At 36.5% G+C, this 15841-nt stretch overlaps 2 protein-coding genes across 2 annotated transcripts; both read left to right on the plus strand.

Moving 5' to 3' along the window:
- The first annotated feature begins 309 nt into the window (after nt 1-309).
- LOC125497973 (uncharacterized) lies at nt 310-4412 on the plus strand. The gene is made up of 4 exons (XM_048645714.2): nt 310-1526; nt 2943-3142; nt 3414-3475; nt 3924-4412. The coding sequence occupies exons 1-4, from the start codon at nt 310-312 to the stop codon at nt 4410-4412; spliced, it is 1968 nt and encodes a 655-aa protein (XP_048501671.1).
- A 2452-nt stretch (nt 4413-6864) lies between these two features.
- On the plus strand, nt 6865-10490 carry LOC125497972 (uncharacterized). The gene is made up of 4 exons (XM_048645712.2): nt 6865-8104; nt 8811-9259; nt 9745-9812; nt 9905-10490. Exons 1-4 carry the CDS (start codon nt 7188-7190, stop codon nt 10412-10414), a joined length of 1944 nt encoding a protein of 647 aa, XP_048501669.1. The 5' UTR covers nt 6865-7187; the 3' UTR covers nt 10415-10490.
- The last annotated feature ends 5351 nt before the right edge of the window (nt 10491-15841 follow it).

Consider the following 15841-nt stretch of genomic DNA (forward strand, 5'->3'; position numbering starts at 1 on the left):
TAACCATTAGTATCTTCAATTATCAATAAGTAAAAATTATAAAAAATTGATATTAAAAAAATTCACATTTAGACGAATCTAATAAAATCCCACATGACTATGTTTTTCCTAAAACGTAAATCAACAAAGTTAATTAAATTTAAAAACGGAGGAAGTATTAGTCTTAACAAACTAAATTAATAAACTTCCTTCCAAAAAGCTACTATTTGATATCAAACCTCTCCCAAGTCCCAACCAAACTAGCATTGGACTCGAGAATAAAAAGTGGAGTACTGGAGTAGCTTTTGAATCAGAGTTGAGATAGTAGACATGAAGAGAAACAAGAACACGAAAAGTCAGAGTAGAAAGCGTGGTAGAGTAGTAAGCTGGTCAGATCTTCCCACCGAAGTAGTTCAACTGATTCTCGAACTCCTCAGTTCTAAAGTCGACGATGTCCGAAATTTCCGAGCAGTTTGCAAGAATTGGCATCGCTCAACCCAGATTTCCGCCTTTTTACCCCACCATATCAAATCTTCTGTACCCACAAAACTTATCTCCTCCTCCATATTTATCCTTCGCCATCCCAAAACTCCTCAATTCCTCCAATGGATGGTCCTCGCAGTAGAACCCATCAAAGGCACCATTCAATTATTTAACCCCTTCTCTCGAACCCAGCTCTCAACAAATCTTCCCGACTTAACCCAACTTCGGTCTACCCTTTTAGCGACCGAATACCATGTGGTCGCTGACGAGCAACACGACGATCTATTTTCTTCTAACTCGTGCATATATGGCAAAGTAGTGTTGTTCATGAATAGTTATGTTCCTTCTATCCGCAATTGCGATCTTTTGGCGTTATCCGATGGAGGTCAAGTTTTCAAATCATTGCCATTTAATAAGTATCAATCATTCAGACCGGCACATAAAGGAGAGATTGAAGTAGATGATATTATAAGGTATAGGGGAAAAAACTATGCCTTAGATAAGCAAGGGGAACTTTATTCATATAGTAATCAAGATCAAATTATTTTGGTTTGTCCTTTTTCCGTCAATTCAGGACGAAGGAAGCGTCTGGTTGTAATGGTATCAACTTCAGGTGAGAAACTCTATCTGGTTGTGCCGGTAAATGGGGATGTTAAAGGGCCAATTGGGGTAATAAATCTGTATTTTAGATTTTACAAGCTGAAGACTGGGTGTGGGAGATATTCATGGGTTTGGGAAGAGGTGATGAGCTTCGGAGATGATGATCAGGTGATGTTTGTCACTAGAGATTACTGTTTTTTCGTTGCGGCGGCTGAATTTTCAGGATGTCAGCTTAGGAATTGCATTGTGTTCTCAGAGGACGCGTTCCCTGAGTATAATGTAGGTAAAACTGGTTGGGATTCTGGAAATCAAAGTGGAAATAAGGTTGCAGTTTTTTCATTGGATGGAAGAGTTCATTACAGTTTGCCTATGGAATGTTATCCTTGTTTTCCTATGATGTTGTGTTGTCCCTTGCCTTGGTTTTTGCAGTATGCATCATCTACATTGCAATCTGAACCTCTAAGGTATTGAGTTATTATCTATAGAATAAGTCTTGACATGTGTATGTATTTCCAGGTTACCTCCCTATGTACTCTGCCTTTACATATACTATGAACATCAAAATTATAAAACTAAAATCTTATCTCTGAAACAGGTTCATCATTCCTTAAGACTTGCACTTTTTATGTACTAATGATTTATTATGTACAATTGAAATGTTTGTAGATAAGGCTTTGTTTGGTTGGGTGGAAAATACTTTCAATGTCAATGATTTTCCTTACAAGAAAACATAGTCATAGAATTGTTGTTTTTTGTTTGGTTCCGTACAAGAAAAGTTATGTAAGAGAGGCAAGGAAAAATGAAAATGGAGGGCAGAGGATGCGTCATGCGTGGTAAGAAGCAAGTGAAAGAAGAAAGTAATGAATAGACTGGAAATTGTGGCATTGCTTCTTTTAGAAAGGAAAATTGATTTTCATCTTTAAGAGGACTCTTTTCCACCTTCAGGGAAACTTCTTTCCACCATTTGCAAACCAAACAAAGAAAATCTTTATGTAAATATGATTTTCTCCTAACTATACACTCTCTTAGCCTTACCTGCGTGCCACTTCACTTGTAAGACAGATGCAATTTATAGTGGTTGTGATTTTATATATGCTAGTTTTGATGGTTTGTTAGTGATTCTTGGTCTTGTTAATAGGGAATATGGTCATTGTTTTTCTGTTCATCTATATGGCTGTTTTGGGATTTCAATGATCATATGAATGAAATTGTCAAGCAAATATATTTTGCTCATAACATGGCAAATGCTAGTTCTTGCTACATTCTTTTACCACCCTATCATTTGAGTACTCATGAAGAAAATATAATGTGGATTTTGCTACTTCAATACTGAATTCGGCATGCTTTTATTGTCCATAAACGTGTTCGGCCTTGCTTACCTATTTATTGCTAGAATCTAAGGCTTACTTTGCAAGTGTCTTATATAGTTATATGATGTAAGTAGCTTGTATTTTGTGTGTTAGCATGGCTTGTGATTGATTTTGTTGGTTCCTACGAACATCATTCAATCATGTAAAAATGCACAATGGGAATGTCTAATAGATGCACACAGCACACATGTTTGTTGGTTCCTACGAACATCATTCAATCATGTAAAAATGCACAATGGGAATGTCTAATAGATGCACACAGCACACATGTTTGTTCTATCTCATCAAGTTTTTAAAGGAGTCGAAAAAAATGGGTAAAGGTGGTAGAGGATATTTAAAATGTCGAGTAGCACAAAAATTTGGTGGTTTTTCATTTTTAGATAGGATATTCATTTGGTTGTGCAAGAAATGTCTTTTATACAATGTCTCTTGTCAAGAATTTATTTTTCCTTGTGCTAAACTATATGCTTGGGTAGTACTCAACTCTGGACTTAATGTTTGCTGGTGAAGTGAGCCTGAGGAGAATGGAATGATACAATCTGATTCAGATGGCGAAGGTAGTGTGTCTTTGCAAGAGGAGGTATCTCCTGCCTCACGCGGAACTGAACTTGAGGAACAGACCACTGAGATTCCTTCTATCAATACAGCTCTAGCAGTAACTACACAATCTCCTCCTGTCATGAATGACATGGAGCATGTTGCAGAAGAAGGTAAATATCGGAATTGTTTTGGTCCTTCGGATTCTCAGATTATATCCTTTCCCCTTATGTTGTCCTGATAAACACAAGTAGCTACCCCAAATGCTATGGCATCTATCATAGTGGTGGACATGAAAAAGGTTACTTTGTAGTATATATGATACTTCATGTTGAAAATGGGCCTTTTGTTTTCATTCTTGGCGCATTCATGCTTAAGCTTGTTTCCTGTTGGGTGATTTTACACTTCTGAACTTCCCTAATTCTGGGTTGATTTATTGTATAGTATCGGAGACAGAGAGCTTAAGGAATGTCATTCAGATAGATTCCATGGCGCATTTGGCTCAGGTAATAATGGATGCTGGTGCTTGAATTTTCATTTCCCATTCCACAGTAGTACATTACTTCCTATATTAATGCCTAAAACTTTTGAACAACTCACATTTTTGAAGTTCAAGACCAATTAATTCATTTTCCGACATTGTTATTTGTATCTTCATTGATTTATTTGTTGTTCCATCTCTGTGACCACATGCAAAAAAAATGTAGCTTTGAATTACCTACTTATCAGTATAAGATTTCAATCATTCCAATCAAATAGAAAATTTCATGTTGAGCGGAAGTCACTTGTTATGGCATATAGTGATTTCACTAATTACTTTGCTGGCAATGAATGTAAAGGTTGTAGTTTATATGGTTGTGGAAAGAGAGAACTTCACTGCTTAGTTACATAAGGCTAAATATGGAATATCTCAAAATCATTCCAAATTAATCTTAAATTTTATCCCTTTAGCAGCCATCTGTGAAGAAAGTTGTAACCTTCAAGTTTCGAGGAATAGATGTCGAGTCTGAACACCTCCCTGTTCTACAAAAAATTTGGATGGAGCATGGAGATGTTGTCGAAGGAAGTGCAATACGTAGTTGTGACACTATAGCCATGGCATTGTCTTCTTTGGCAAAGATGGTACTTGTACTCAAAACCAACTCTGGAGATACCTTAACAGATGAGCAAGCTCATTATCTTGGTTCGACTTTATCTGATCTTCAATATATGCGCCTAAAAGTGGACTGGTTGACTCCTTTTGTTGAGAAAGTTCTGATGATGCACAAAAGCAAGCAATTGCAAGCTTCATTGGTGGAGCTTAAAGCTAAGGCAGAAGAGATGGAACAGAAGTTTCTTTCAGATATGGCTGAAATGAAGCAACGACTGGATAAGAATATAAGGCTTGTTTCTGAGAGTATAAAAGTTGATCATAGTAAATGCCTTGGTGAGGGGCTGTTCTGAATTCTCACTTTGCAGATTCTATTAGGGCGGCGAATTGTAGTTGTAGGTCGTTTAGTAGAAGAAACTAAACACAACAGATTTTCGACAACTTCTGAATGGTTTTCGTGAAGTGAAGTATTTAGGATCAATCTTTTGTTAGTTTCGTTGCTGATGCTACTGTGAGTTGATGTTTTGTATATCTTCCCTTGTAGTTGATGGTTTGATTTCGACTGATCAAGTGATAGAATTATACTTGCTTCTAAAATCGACGAATATCTTGATTTGTTGCCTGCTTGTTGAAGGAGCTTGAGAAAGAAAATGATGAAAAGAAGCAACCTGTTCAAAGCTGCCAAGATGGTGCATGTCTGAAAGTGCAGTCACAGTACCTAGTGTGGCTGCTCTCTCATCTTTTCTACAAACTTCTGAAATCTCTTGTGGCTCTGCATGAATTATATTGTTCTTTTTTTGAGGTTAGACTTCTTCCCCTAATTGGACTTTGAACCAAACTCCTTTTCCTGTTGCTTAGAGCCTCATCCAAAGATTTGAGGGAGGATGATCTTACACTTTGTAGCTAGAGCTTATATAACCTATATAAACTTGGGTAATGTGGAAAAAATACCAAGCAAGTCCTCTATCACTAGGGTGTTGGAAATTATTAGGTGCTCCAGGAAGCACGTAGAATTATGTATTATTAAGCACTTTTTTTCCTCATATTTTGTCACAAATTTACTCAAAAATGAGCAAAATATGCAAATTTTACAAATATAAAATGTGCAAAAAAATGTAAGACGGAGCACCTCCTAATACTAGGTGCCTTTGGAAGCACTCAGGGGACTTTGGGTAACTTACAAGTTTATTGGACAATAACTATAACTTACAAGCACTGTGGGTAATTTGTTGTGCCAAGTAGGGCATTTGGTAAGTGTAACTCAATCTAATTTTTGGGGAATGATAGCCTGGATACAAGAAGCAAAAGGTGGAAATGTAGTATTGATTAATGTGTGATTTCGTCATAAATTTATAAATGTATATCCTATAAAAAAGTTATTGATCAAATTTATAAATTGAGGTCGCATTTGCATATATAGGAACTGGTAAATATATTAACTCCATTTAACAACTAACCAAACTAGATTCTTTCACCCAAACACGGAACTTAAATATTGACAAAATAGATTGAAAGGAAAAAGGTTAAATTATTATTAACCCTTTAAAATACTCATAGTACATCAAATAAAATCTAATTAAGTAGTACTAACCCCACTAAGTAACTCTAGTTAGCAACAAACTTCATTTAATGGAAAATAAGCTTTATTAAATAGAAATTAGGCAAGTTAAGTAACATTTACAAACTAAACAATAATTCATGGACATTAGTGATAATATGAAAAGTACAAAGATACCAATGAGAAACTTAAAAACCACAAAGGTACCAATGCGAATTTTTTTTACATGAAATAAAACCTACTAACTTTTTCTTTTCGAGGAAAAACCAACAATAATATTATTAAGAAATATCAATGTCCGCCAAGGTTAACACACCTTGCAGAAAATCACCCACAAACACCTGTTCTAGATCTTCAACAGGAACTAGTCTAGTAACAAAGTGAGCAACACAATTGCTCGCCCACTTAACATGAGACATATTAAAAGAAATAAAACCATCACTTAACACACAAATGTCCTCCATCATAAGATCCATGGGAGATCGACCAAACTTCCTTCTCGCAATCGCCATAGCCAAGTTGAGTGCATCTACTTCCAGCTCAATATTGGTGAAGCCCATGCTTTGCGCCCATTGCAAGCCTAACATCCATAAATAAAACCTACTAACTAAGGGTGCATTCTCTTCAACTTATTGGTCCTGAACTTATCTGAACATAACTTATTGAACCTGAACTGAACTTATTGGAACTTATTAAACCTGATTGGATCTGATTCAACTTATTGGACCTGATTGAACCTGATTGGAACTTATTGGACTTGATTGAAAGCTATTGACCTTATTGGACCCGATTGAAACTTATTAGACCTTATTAACTTTTAGCAATTGGAACTTATTGGATCTTATTAAACCTGATTGTAACTTATTGCACCTGATTGGAACTTATTAGACCTGATTGGAGCTTATTGAGCCTTATTAGACCTGATTGGAACTTATTGCCCTGATTGGACCTGATTGCAACTTATCTAACCTTACTAGACCTAAAACTTAATTTTTTAAGTTGGAGAGAACACACCCTAATTAGGTAGGAGATAGGAATAAGAGAATAAGCAAAACTTCCTTATCTCAATGCAATACTTATCTTCCCTAAGTATTATCCTAATAAATATTCAATGTAAAGTTAAATTACTGTCTAACAGTCTAATCAACATTTACAAAGGCCAGAACTTTCTTCTTATCATAATTTCTCCATTTGACCTTTTTTCACTTAATACAAATCTCGATACACAAAATACTGAGATTGAGAGGAAGAAGCTAAAAAAATGGTAAATTCACGCCGGCAACATGTCTCATGGTCGAATCTTCCCAGAAAAATCATCTAGAAGATATCAAATCACCTCAAAACTCGAAAACAAATCCTGAAATTCAACCATATTTGCAGCAACTGGAGAAAACACTCTCTTCCTATCCCTGTAAACATTTTATCCCCTACTCTACCTCTATTCATTCCCATTTCCTCCAATTCTATTAATCTTCCATTTCACAATTCCACCCTCCCTTTAATTCTTCAAGTTAGCTCTATTTATCTGATCACACCTTCTCAACTTTCTCCTGTTTCTTTGAAACCATGGATGATCATGGCGCAAGAATCGAACCCGGGAAAAATCCGACTTTGTCATCCTTTCACAGCAAAACGGGTCAACAATTTCCCACTTTCTCTCGACTTGAATTTGTTCCGAGTTTCTGAGCTTGTTCATGGGTATAATTTCAAGTACTCAGACGATTGTGTTCACAAAGTTTTACTCTGTTCATCAACTTCTTCTTCTGTAGAAATCATGGTGTTGTACTCTCAAGGATTTTTAGGAAAGCTCACTGTAAAAACACCAAAAACCGAAGCTAATAGCGAGGAGCATGATGATGAGAAGGAGTATTGTTGGGAGAAGTTAAAACGACGCCAAAGGGGTGTATCTTGGTGTTTTTATTTGGATGATGTAGTACATTTTAAGGATATGTTTTGTGCAGTAGACAGAAAAGGAAGGCTCTGTGTGCTTAACGTCGAGACAATGGAAGCAACAAGTGTATTGGTGTCGAAACCGATTTGCTGGGGGTATATATCTAACCAAAGGCGAAAGCGGTTGGTGGTGGACTTGGTGTTAGGGGAGCTTTATCTTGTCGTACGAGACTGTGATTGGGTGAAAGTTAGATTCATGGTGTATAAGTTTAATGAACATTGCAAAAGATGGGATGTAATAGAGCATTTAGGAAGTGAGAGATTTATATTTGTAGGTGTTGATCACTGCTTCTTTGCAAGAGTTAAGGATTTTCCTGAGTGTAAGGGGAACTGTATTGTGTTTGCTGCGAACTGTTTTACTCGGCGTAAGGGGTTTGATAACCGTGATGGAAGGTTGTTTGCGTTGTTTGGTGATGCGGATGTCGAAGTTGGAGTGTATCGATTAGGCATAGGGGATAACTTTAGATTGTTATCTTCTGTATATCCTGAAGTTTCGAAATCGATTTGGCCGCCTCCAACATGGTTTTCCTTCAAAGGGTATGCATCTATGCTTTGATGTTCATCTTGTTGTCTTATTAGATTTTCTTACTTGATTTAAGTATACTGGTATTGGTGAATCATTATACTTCTTCCGATTCAAAATAGATGATACATTTTGACTTTTTCACTATTCATGAATGAGGTTTGACCATGCATTATTTACTATTAGGTAAAATCAAATGTTATAATGTAATATGTTGTTGGATTTGTCTTAATGTATATTTTCAGAAAATCAAAATTTTATACTTTACTCTAATACATAATTAAAGATATTAGTAGTCAAAGTAGTGCATTGATAAGCGTTTTAGTCAAAATGTATCATCTATTTTGAAACGGAGGAAGTACTAAAAAGATATGCAAGTGTCATGAGTAGAAAATGCAGATACAAGTGTAATTGAAAGAACATATGTCTGATGAAGTTTGAGAGCATATTGTTAGTAAATCAAGCAAGAAAAGTACTTAAAAAAACATCCCAAGTGATCATGTTGTCATATGCAAGTGAGCATATTTCCTTTCCATTATATTGCATTCACATTTTTTTTCTCTTGAATTTGTTGCTACTCTGTAGTCGGACTTTGCTGAATTCGAGTTTAGATGTTACACTTGATGCATAAAAAGAAAAATGAGACCTGCTGATTGTTTCTTTTGATCAGCTTTGGGAGGAAGTGATTGCTACAATTCTTTTTTCTTTTGATTTATGAAGTGAATGCAACGATAATGAGGAGACAGAATTAGGATCTTCCAGCAAACAAGCTCCTAATGAAGGGAATTCCAGCAGCATTAGACTTCTTTCATCAGATCATGAAGATCAGGGGGTGCTCACTGATTCATCGAGTGAAAGCCTTTCTGCAGAGGATAAAGATGAAGAGATGCTAGTAGAATCGTCTAGTCAACAGTCTTTGAAAGTGAGTGACAACAGTGGAACAGACGATTGTGAGGAGCACGACGAAGAAGAGGCACAAACAAGTTCACCCAATGATCAACCGTGTGATTTTGAATTAAACTTCTATGACATGGTAGAAGCTGCTGCTTCAGAACCTGTTGCTCCGCCAGCAGTGAAGATTAATTCTAGCCCTCTATTGGCAATCGAATATAAAGAACACGAAGTAGGGACTTCTAAGGTTAACAGTCAGAAGGATGCAGGAAGTTCAGGTAAACTAATTCCCTATATATGATTTTCATTCTCTTGGAAAAATACATTGATGAGGGAAACCTAGTTGATCACAGGGATTAGAGGGTTTTGTTTACAATGTCCAGCCCCTGGTTCTTTTATACACCTATAGCTCTATTCCTCTCAACTTCTTTTTCTATAATTTCGATTATATTTGCTGAACTCAACTTAGTTTCTGTTGAACTTAGCTTATGTTTTGCTTAATCGTAATTTTGCTGAACTTAAAACTTATTTTTGGTGAACTTCACTTAGTTCCGCTGAACTTTACTAAAACATATTTTCACAAGTTGAGCCTACATATACCAAAAGAAAATATTTCCTTGAGACTGGACTGAAGTTAAAAAAATCTGATTTTGGGAGAGTTTCATCATTGCTCTTGTGTTGATCATGTCAGATAAAAGATAGATTTATGACCTTTTTTAAATACTTGGATGAGATAATTTGATTCTTCTTTTTTCATATATAGGTCTACATTCCTCAGGAGAGAAAGTTTGTAATGCAAGTTCCACGCCTGTGACTCCTTCGACAATGCCAGTAAGCATGCGTGCTTAGCTTGTTAGTTTCAGACTTTCAGCACATATGATCATTACTACATAATTTACTACTTCTCTCCAATATATATGCAGGCTTGTAAAACCTGTTCATCAACCTTAAACTTTGAAGGGGTAGAGATCAAGTCTGAGCTTTTGCCAACCTTACAGACTATCTGGGCTAAACATGGTAGTTTAATCAGTGAAGATACTATTTGTAGTACGGACATGAGAGCTTGCGCCTTGGAGTCAGTGGCAAAGCTCATGATTACTCTACAAAATACTACAGGAAAGACTTTAACTGATTCCCGAGCTGCAGACATAAAATCGATTTTGTCAGACCTTCAGCGCGTAGGCTTAAAAGTTGACTGGTTAGTTCCGACTGTTGAGAAGGCATTGGAACTCCAAAAATGCAAACCCATGATAGAATCCATTATGCTTCTAGACAAGAAAAAAGCTCAAGTTGACAAAGAGGAAAAGGAGTTTCTGGCTCGTATTGCTAATGTGAGGCAAGAACTAGAAGATAGTATGGCTTGTTTGTCTGCTCGAATTCCTTTCCCGGAGCTAATTGATCTTGATGAATTTCTCGGAGATGGACTGATTTGATGGGTGTTCGTGACTTGTTTTGCAGTTTTTGGCACTTGTTGGGTATTTTAGGGAAAGATAGCACGGTGTTTTATGCTTTGCAATCTGTGAAATCTGTACTGTGTTCTTGTCAATGCGAATGAATGCATTAGTCTCTTTGATGGAGGATATTGTGAATGCACTATCCAAATTGTATTGGGACTGGGGGTGACTGCCTACTTAACTTAATGCGCTGAATGAATTCAGAGTGCTACTAGATTCAGAAACTTATTGCTGGTTTTAAACTTACAATTATGTTAGACTAATTTTCACAGGTTCTTTCAGAAGCATTATGTAGACTTTGGTTAACTTACAAGTTTATTTGACAATAACTTTAACTTACAACTTTACAAGCTATGGATGATTTGTTATGCCAAGTATGATATGCGATGATTAGTTGCGTTGGGTAATTTTTTATGCTCAATCTAATTTTTTTTGAAAATGATAACAGTATATAAGAAGCACAAAGTGAAAATATTGTACAATAACTGAGCATTGGTGACACTGATCTATGCATAATTTCGTCAGAAATTCATAAACTGAATATCCCATTAAAAAGTATTCCATTGCTAGCTAAGGTTGCATTTGCATATATGAAAACTGTTAAATATATACTCCATTTAATAACCAAGTAAGTCAGTTTCTTATCAATTATCACCCAAACACGTAACTCAGATACTCCCTCGGTTTCAAAATATAAGACATTCACGCTTTACGAAAATTTACTTGACCACAAATATCTCTCATAATATAATAAATAAAAGGAAAATTATGCCATTTGATTCGTATTGAAGAATACTATAATAACATTATTTTCTAAATCTTTCTATCAACATAGGCCTCGTTTGGTTCACATGGGAAGTAATTTCCCATGGGAATTTACATTTCATGGGAAATTCTTTCCCTTGTTAATTTCCTAGGAATTAGACAAAATTGATTGGTTGACATCATAGGAAATTGCATTTCCTAGGAAATTACTCACCATGGAGGTGCTTGGTGAGTGATTTTCCATGTTTCATAGGAAATTCTATTTTCCTTGGAATTTGTATTTCCTATGCTTCCACCCATATAATGCATTTCCTAGGAATTTGTATTTCCAAGGGAAATAACTTCCAACCAAATAATACCATATATTGAGAGAAATTAGCGGTCAAAGTTCGACCTCGAACATCATGCGTGCCTTATATTTTCAAACGGAGGGAGTATTCAAGTAAAGAACTTTGTCTACCTGGCCACCATTAATAAACACTTGTTGAGGGTTGTGGTAATGGAATCCAACTCAACATAATAATTATTTTTTAATACTCTATTAGTAGTGGGTTGTCAATCGGATGAGTAGGTGTAGCAATGTCCAATATTCAATGTTAAGTTTAAATTTTTTTTGCATACTGTCAAATCAATATTTAAAATGGCCAGGACTTTCTTCTTCATAATTACCATCATTTACTCCATTTCACCTATTTAACTTAATAAAAACTTCATGAACTGCAAACTTTCTTCTCTGCAACAACTTAACACACACACACAAAATATTGAGACTGAGAGAAGAAGAAGCTAGAAAATAGAAATGATCAAGTCATACAGGAGGCATGTCTCATGGTCCAATCTTCCTGGAGAAATCATCCACAAAATATCTAATCACCTCAAAACTAGAGAAGAACTCCTCAAATTTAAGCATATTTGCAGGAAATGGAGGAAACACTCTCTTCCTATCCCTGTAAACATTCTATCCCTTACCCTGCCTTTTCCCATACCCATTTCCTCCAATTCTGTTACTCTTCCATTTCATACTTCCACTAGTCCTTTAGTTCTTCAAGTAAGCTCCATTTATCTGATCACCCCTTCTAAACTTTTGCCTGTTTCTTCTGTTTCTTGCAAATCATGGATGATCATGGGGCGAGAATCGAACCCCGGAAAAATCCGACTCCATCATCCCCTCACAGCAAAACGGGTCAAGAACATCTTACCTGCTCTTAACTTGAATCAGTTCCGAGTTTCTGAGCTTGCTCATGGGTACAACTTCAAGTATTCAGATTGTGTTCACAAAGTTTTACTCTGCTCATCAACTTCTGCTTCTTCTCTAGAAATCATGGTGTTGTACCGTGAGGGGAGTTTAGGCAAGCTCACTGTAAAAATAACAGAAAGCCAAGAGAATGATGAAAATGAAGATGAAGATGAGGAAAAGAAGTATTGTTGGAAGGGTTTAAGAGTGCGCCAAAGGCGCATATGTTGGTTCCAGTACTTGGATGATGTAGTACACTTTAAGGAAATGGTTTGTGCAGTAGACAGAAAAGGGAAGCTCTATGTGCTGGACGTCGAGACAATGATAGTGGCAAGTGTATTGGTGTCTGACCCGATATGCAGGGGTGACATACCTACCCAAAGGCGGAAGCGATTGGTTGTGGACTCGGTGTCAGGGGAGCTACACCTTGTTGTAAGAGAGCGCGAATGGGTGAAGGCGAGATTCAAGGTGTACAAGTTTAATGAGCATTGCAAAAGATGGGATGTCTTAGAACGTTTGGGGGATGAGAGATTGTTATTTGTAGGTGTTGATCACTGCTTCTTTGCAAGAGCTAAGGATTTTCCTGGGTGTAAGGGGAACTGTATTGTGTTTGCTGCCAACTGTTTTACTCAGTATAGAGGGCTTGATACCCCTGATGGAAGATTATTTGGTGATGAAAATGTGGAAGTTGGAGTGTATCGACTAGGCAAAGGGGATAACTTTAGATTGTTATCTTCTGCATATCCTGAATTTTCGAAATCGATTTGGCCGCCTCCAACATGGTTTTCCCCCAAACGGTATGCATCTATGCTTTGATGTTCATCTTGTTTTCTTGTTAGATTTTCTCACTTAATATAAGTATACTGGTATTTGAGAGGGTTTTTTCGCAACTGATGGAGTTTATATTTTTTACATGTTCTTGATTTTGAGATGTTTCCCACTGTTCTTTGTTAACGCCTAAGACTGCATATTGTTGTCATATAAGGAAAGAACATACGTTTGATGAAGTTTGAGAGCATATTGTTAGTAAATTAAGCAAGAAAAAGTACTCAAAAGAACATCCCAAGTGATCATGTTTATGCAAGTGAGTTAATTAACATGGATAAACCAAAAGGCAAGGAGAATCTATTAATCACATATTCTAAATCGAGTGAACTGAGTTGAAGAGACTGATATTCTTGTTTGCATGTAAACTAATTTAGAATTTGTAATAACAGAAATATAACTAAATTTTGTGTGGTCATTCTATGTGTATACTGTTTACTGTATAGCATGGATTCTTAAGTGGCAGTAGAAGTGTATATCAGATTGGATTTTAAGCAGACATAAAAACTATCTATCTGATCAAATCTTACTCTTAGGACAGTTATGATGAAATGATAATTCTTTCCATTATTGCATTCAGTTTTTCTCTCATGAATTCAGTGCTACTCATCGAACTTTGCTACATCGAGTTTAGATGTTACACTTGATGCATAAAAGGAAAATGAAACCTGCTGATTGTTTCTTTTGATCAGCTTTAGGAGGAAGTGATTGCTACAATTCTTTTTTTGTTTTTGATTTATGAAGTGAATGCAACGACGATGAGGAGACAGAATCAGGATCTTCCAGGGAACAAGCTTCTAATGAAGGGAATTCTAGCAGCACTATATGTCTTTCATCAGATCATGAAGATCAGGGGGTGCTCACTGATTCATCAAGTGAAAGCTCTTCTCCAGAGAACAAAGATGAAGAAATGCTACTAGAATCGTCTAGTCAAAAGTCTTCCAAAGTGAGTGACAACAATGGAACAGACGATTCTGAGGAGGACGATGAAGAGGAGGCAGAGACAAGTTCACCCAATGATCAAACTTGTGATTTTGAAGCAAACTTCTCTGACAAAGTAAGAACTGCTTCTTCAGAACCTGTTACTCCACCAGCAATGAAGAATAATGCTGGCCCTCCATTGGCAATCGAATATAAACAACACGACATGGGGACTTCTAAGGTTAACAGTCAGAAGGATGCAGGAGGCTTTGGTAACTCATTCCCACTCTCTTGACAAAACATAGTGATGAAGGAAACCTAGTTGATCACAGGGATTGGAGGATTTTGTTTACAAAGTCCACTCCCTAGTCTTTTTTACACCTCTGGCTCTATTCTTCTTAACTTCTGCTGAACTTGACTAATATTTGCTGAACTGAACTTATATTCCTTGAACTTAGCTTATGTTTTACTTCTATGTAATTTTGCTGAACTTGAACTTTTTTTCTGTCAACTTCACTTAGCTAGTCTTGCTGAAGTTAACTGATTTTGCTTTACTTTGCTGAAACATATTAGAAGTTGAGAAGAACTGATTTTGATTTTGCTTTACTTTACTTTGCTGAAACATATATACCCAAAAGAAAAACATTTCCTTGGATTGGATTAATTTTTAAAAAATCTGATTCTGGAAGAGTTTTATTATTGCTCTTGTGTTGATCATGTCAGATAAGAAATAGATTTATGACCCTTTTTAAATACTTGGATGATCAGATAATTTTATTTTATTTCATATGCATAGATTTCTCAGCAGAGAAGGTCTGCAATGCAAGTTCCACTCCTGTGACTCCATCAGCAATAGTGCCAGTAAGCATGTGTGCTTGTTAGTTTCAGAATTTCAATACATCTAATCATAACTACATAATTCAGTGTTTGTTTTCTTCAATATGTATGCAGGCTTGTAAGACCTGTTCACCAACCTTGAACTTTGAAGGGGTAGAGATCAAGTCCGAGCTTTTGCCAACCTTACAAACTATTTGGGCTAGACATGGTAGCTTAATTTGTAAAGATACTGTTTGTAGCAAGGACATGCGAGCTTGCGCCTTGGAATCAGTAGCAAAGGTCATGATTACTCTACAAAATACTACAGGAAAGACGTTGACTGATTCCCAAGCTGCAGACATAAAATCGATTTTGTCTGACCTTCAACGTGTAGGCTTGAAAGTCGACTGGTTAGTTCCGACTGTTGAGAAGGCACTGAAACTCCTAAAAAGCAAGCCTATGATAGAATCCATTATGCTTCTAGACAAGAAAAGAGCTCAGGTTGACAAAGAGGAAAAAGAGTTTCTAGCTCGTACCAAGAAAGTGAAGCAAGAACTAGAAGATAGTATGGCTTGTTTGTCTGCTAGAATTCCTTTCCCAGAGCTAATTGATCTTGATGATTGTCTCGGAGATGGACTGCTTTGATGGGTGTTCGCGACTTGTTTTGCAGTTTCTGGCACTCGTTGGGTATTTTTGGGGAAGATAACACGGTGTTTTATGGGATGCAACCTGTGAAATCTGTACTGTTCTTTTGTCAATGTAAATGAATGCATTAGTCGGGGATGGAACTGGGAGCACTATTTTGCCTACTTAATTAAATGTGCTGAATGAATCTGTAGTACTAA

Source organism: Beta vulgaris, chromosome 5 (genome assembly GCF_026745355.1).
Source record: "Beta vulgaris subsp. vulgaris cultivar EL10 chromosome 5, EL10.2, whole genome shotgun sequence".
Taxonomy (NCBI): Eukaryota; Viridiplantae; Streptophyta; class Magnoliopsida; order Caryophyllales; family Amaranthaceae; genus Beta; species Beta vulgaris.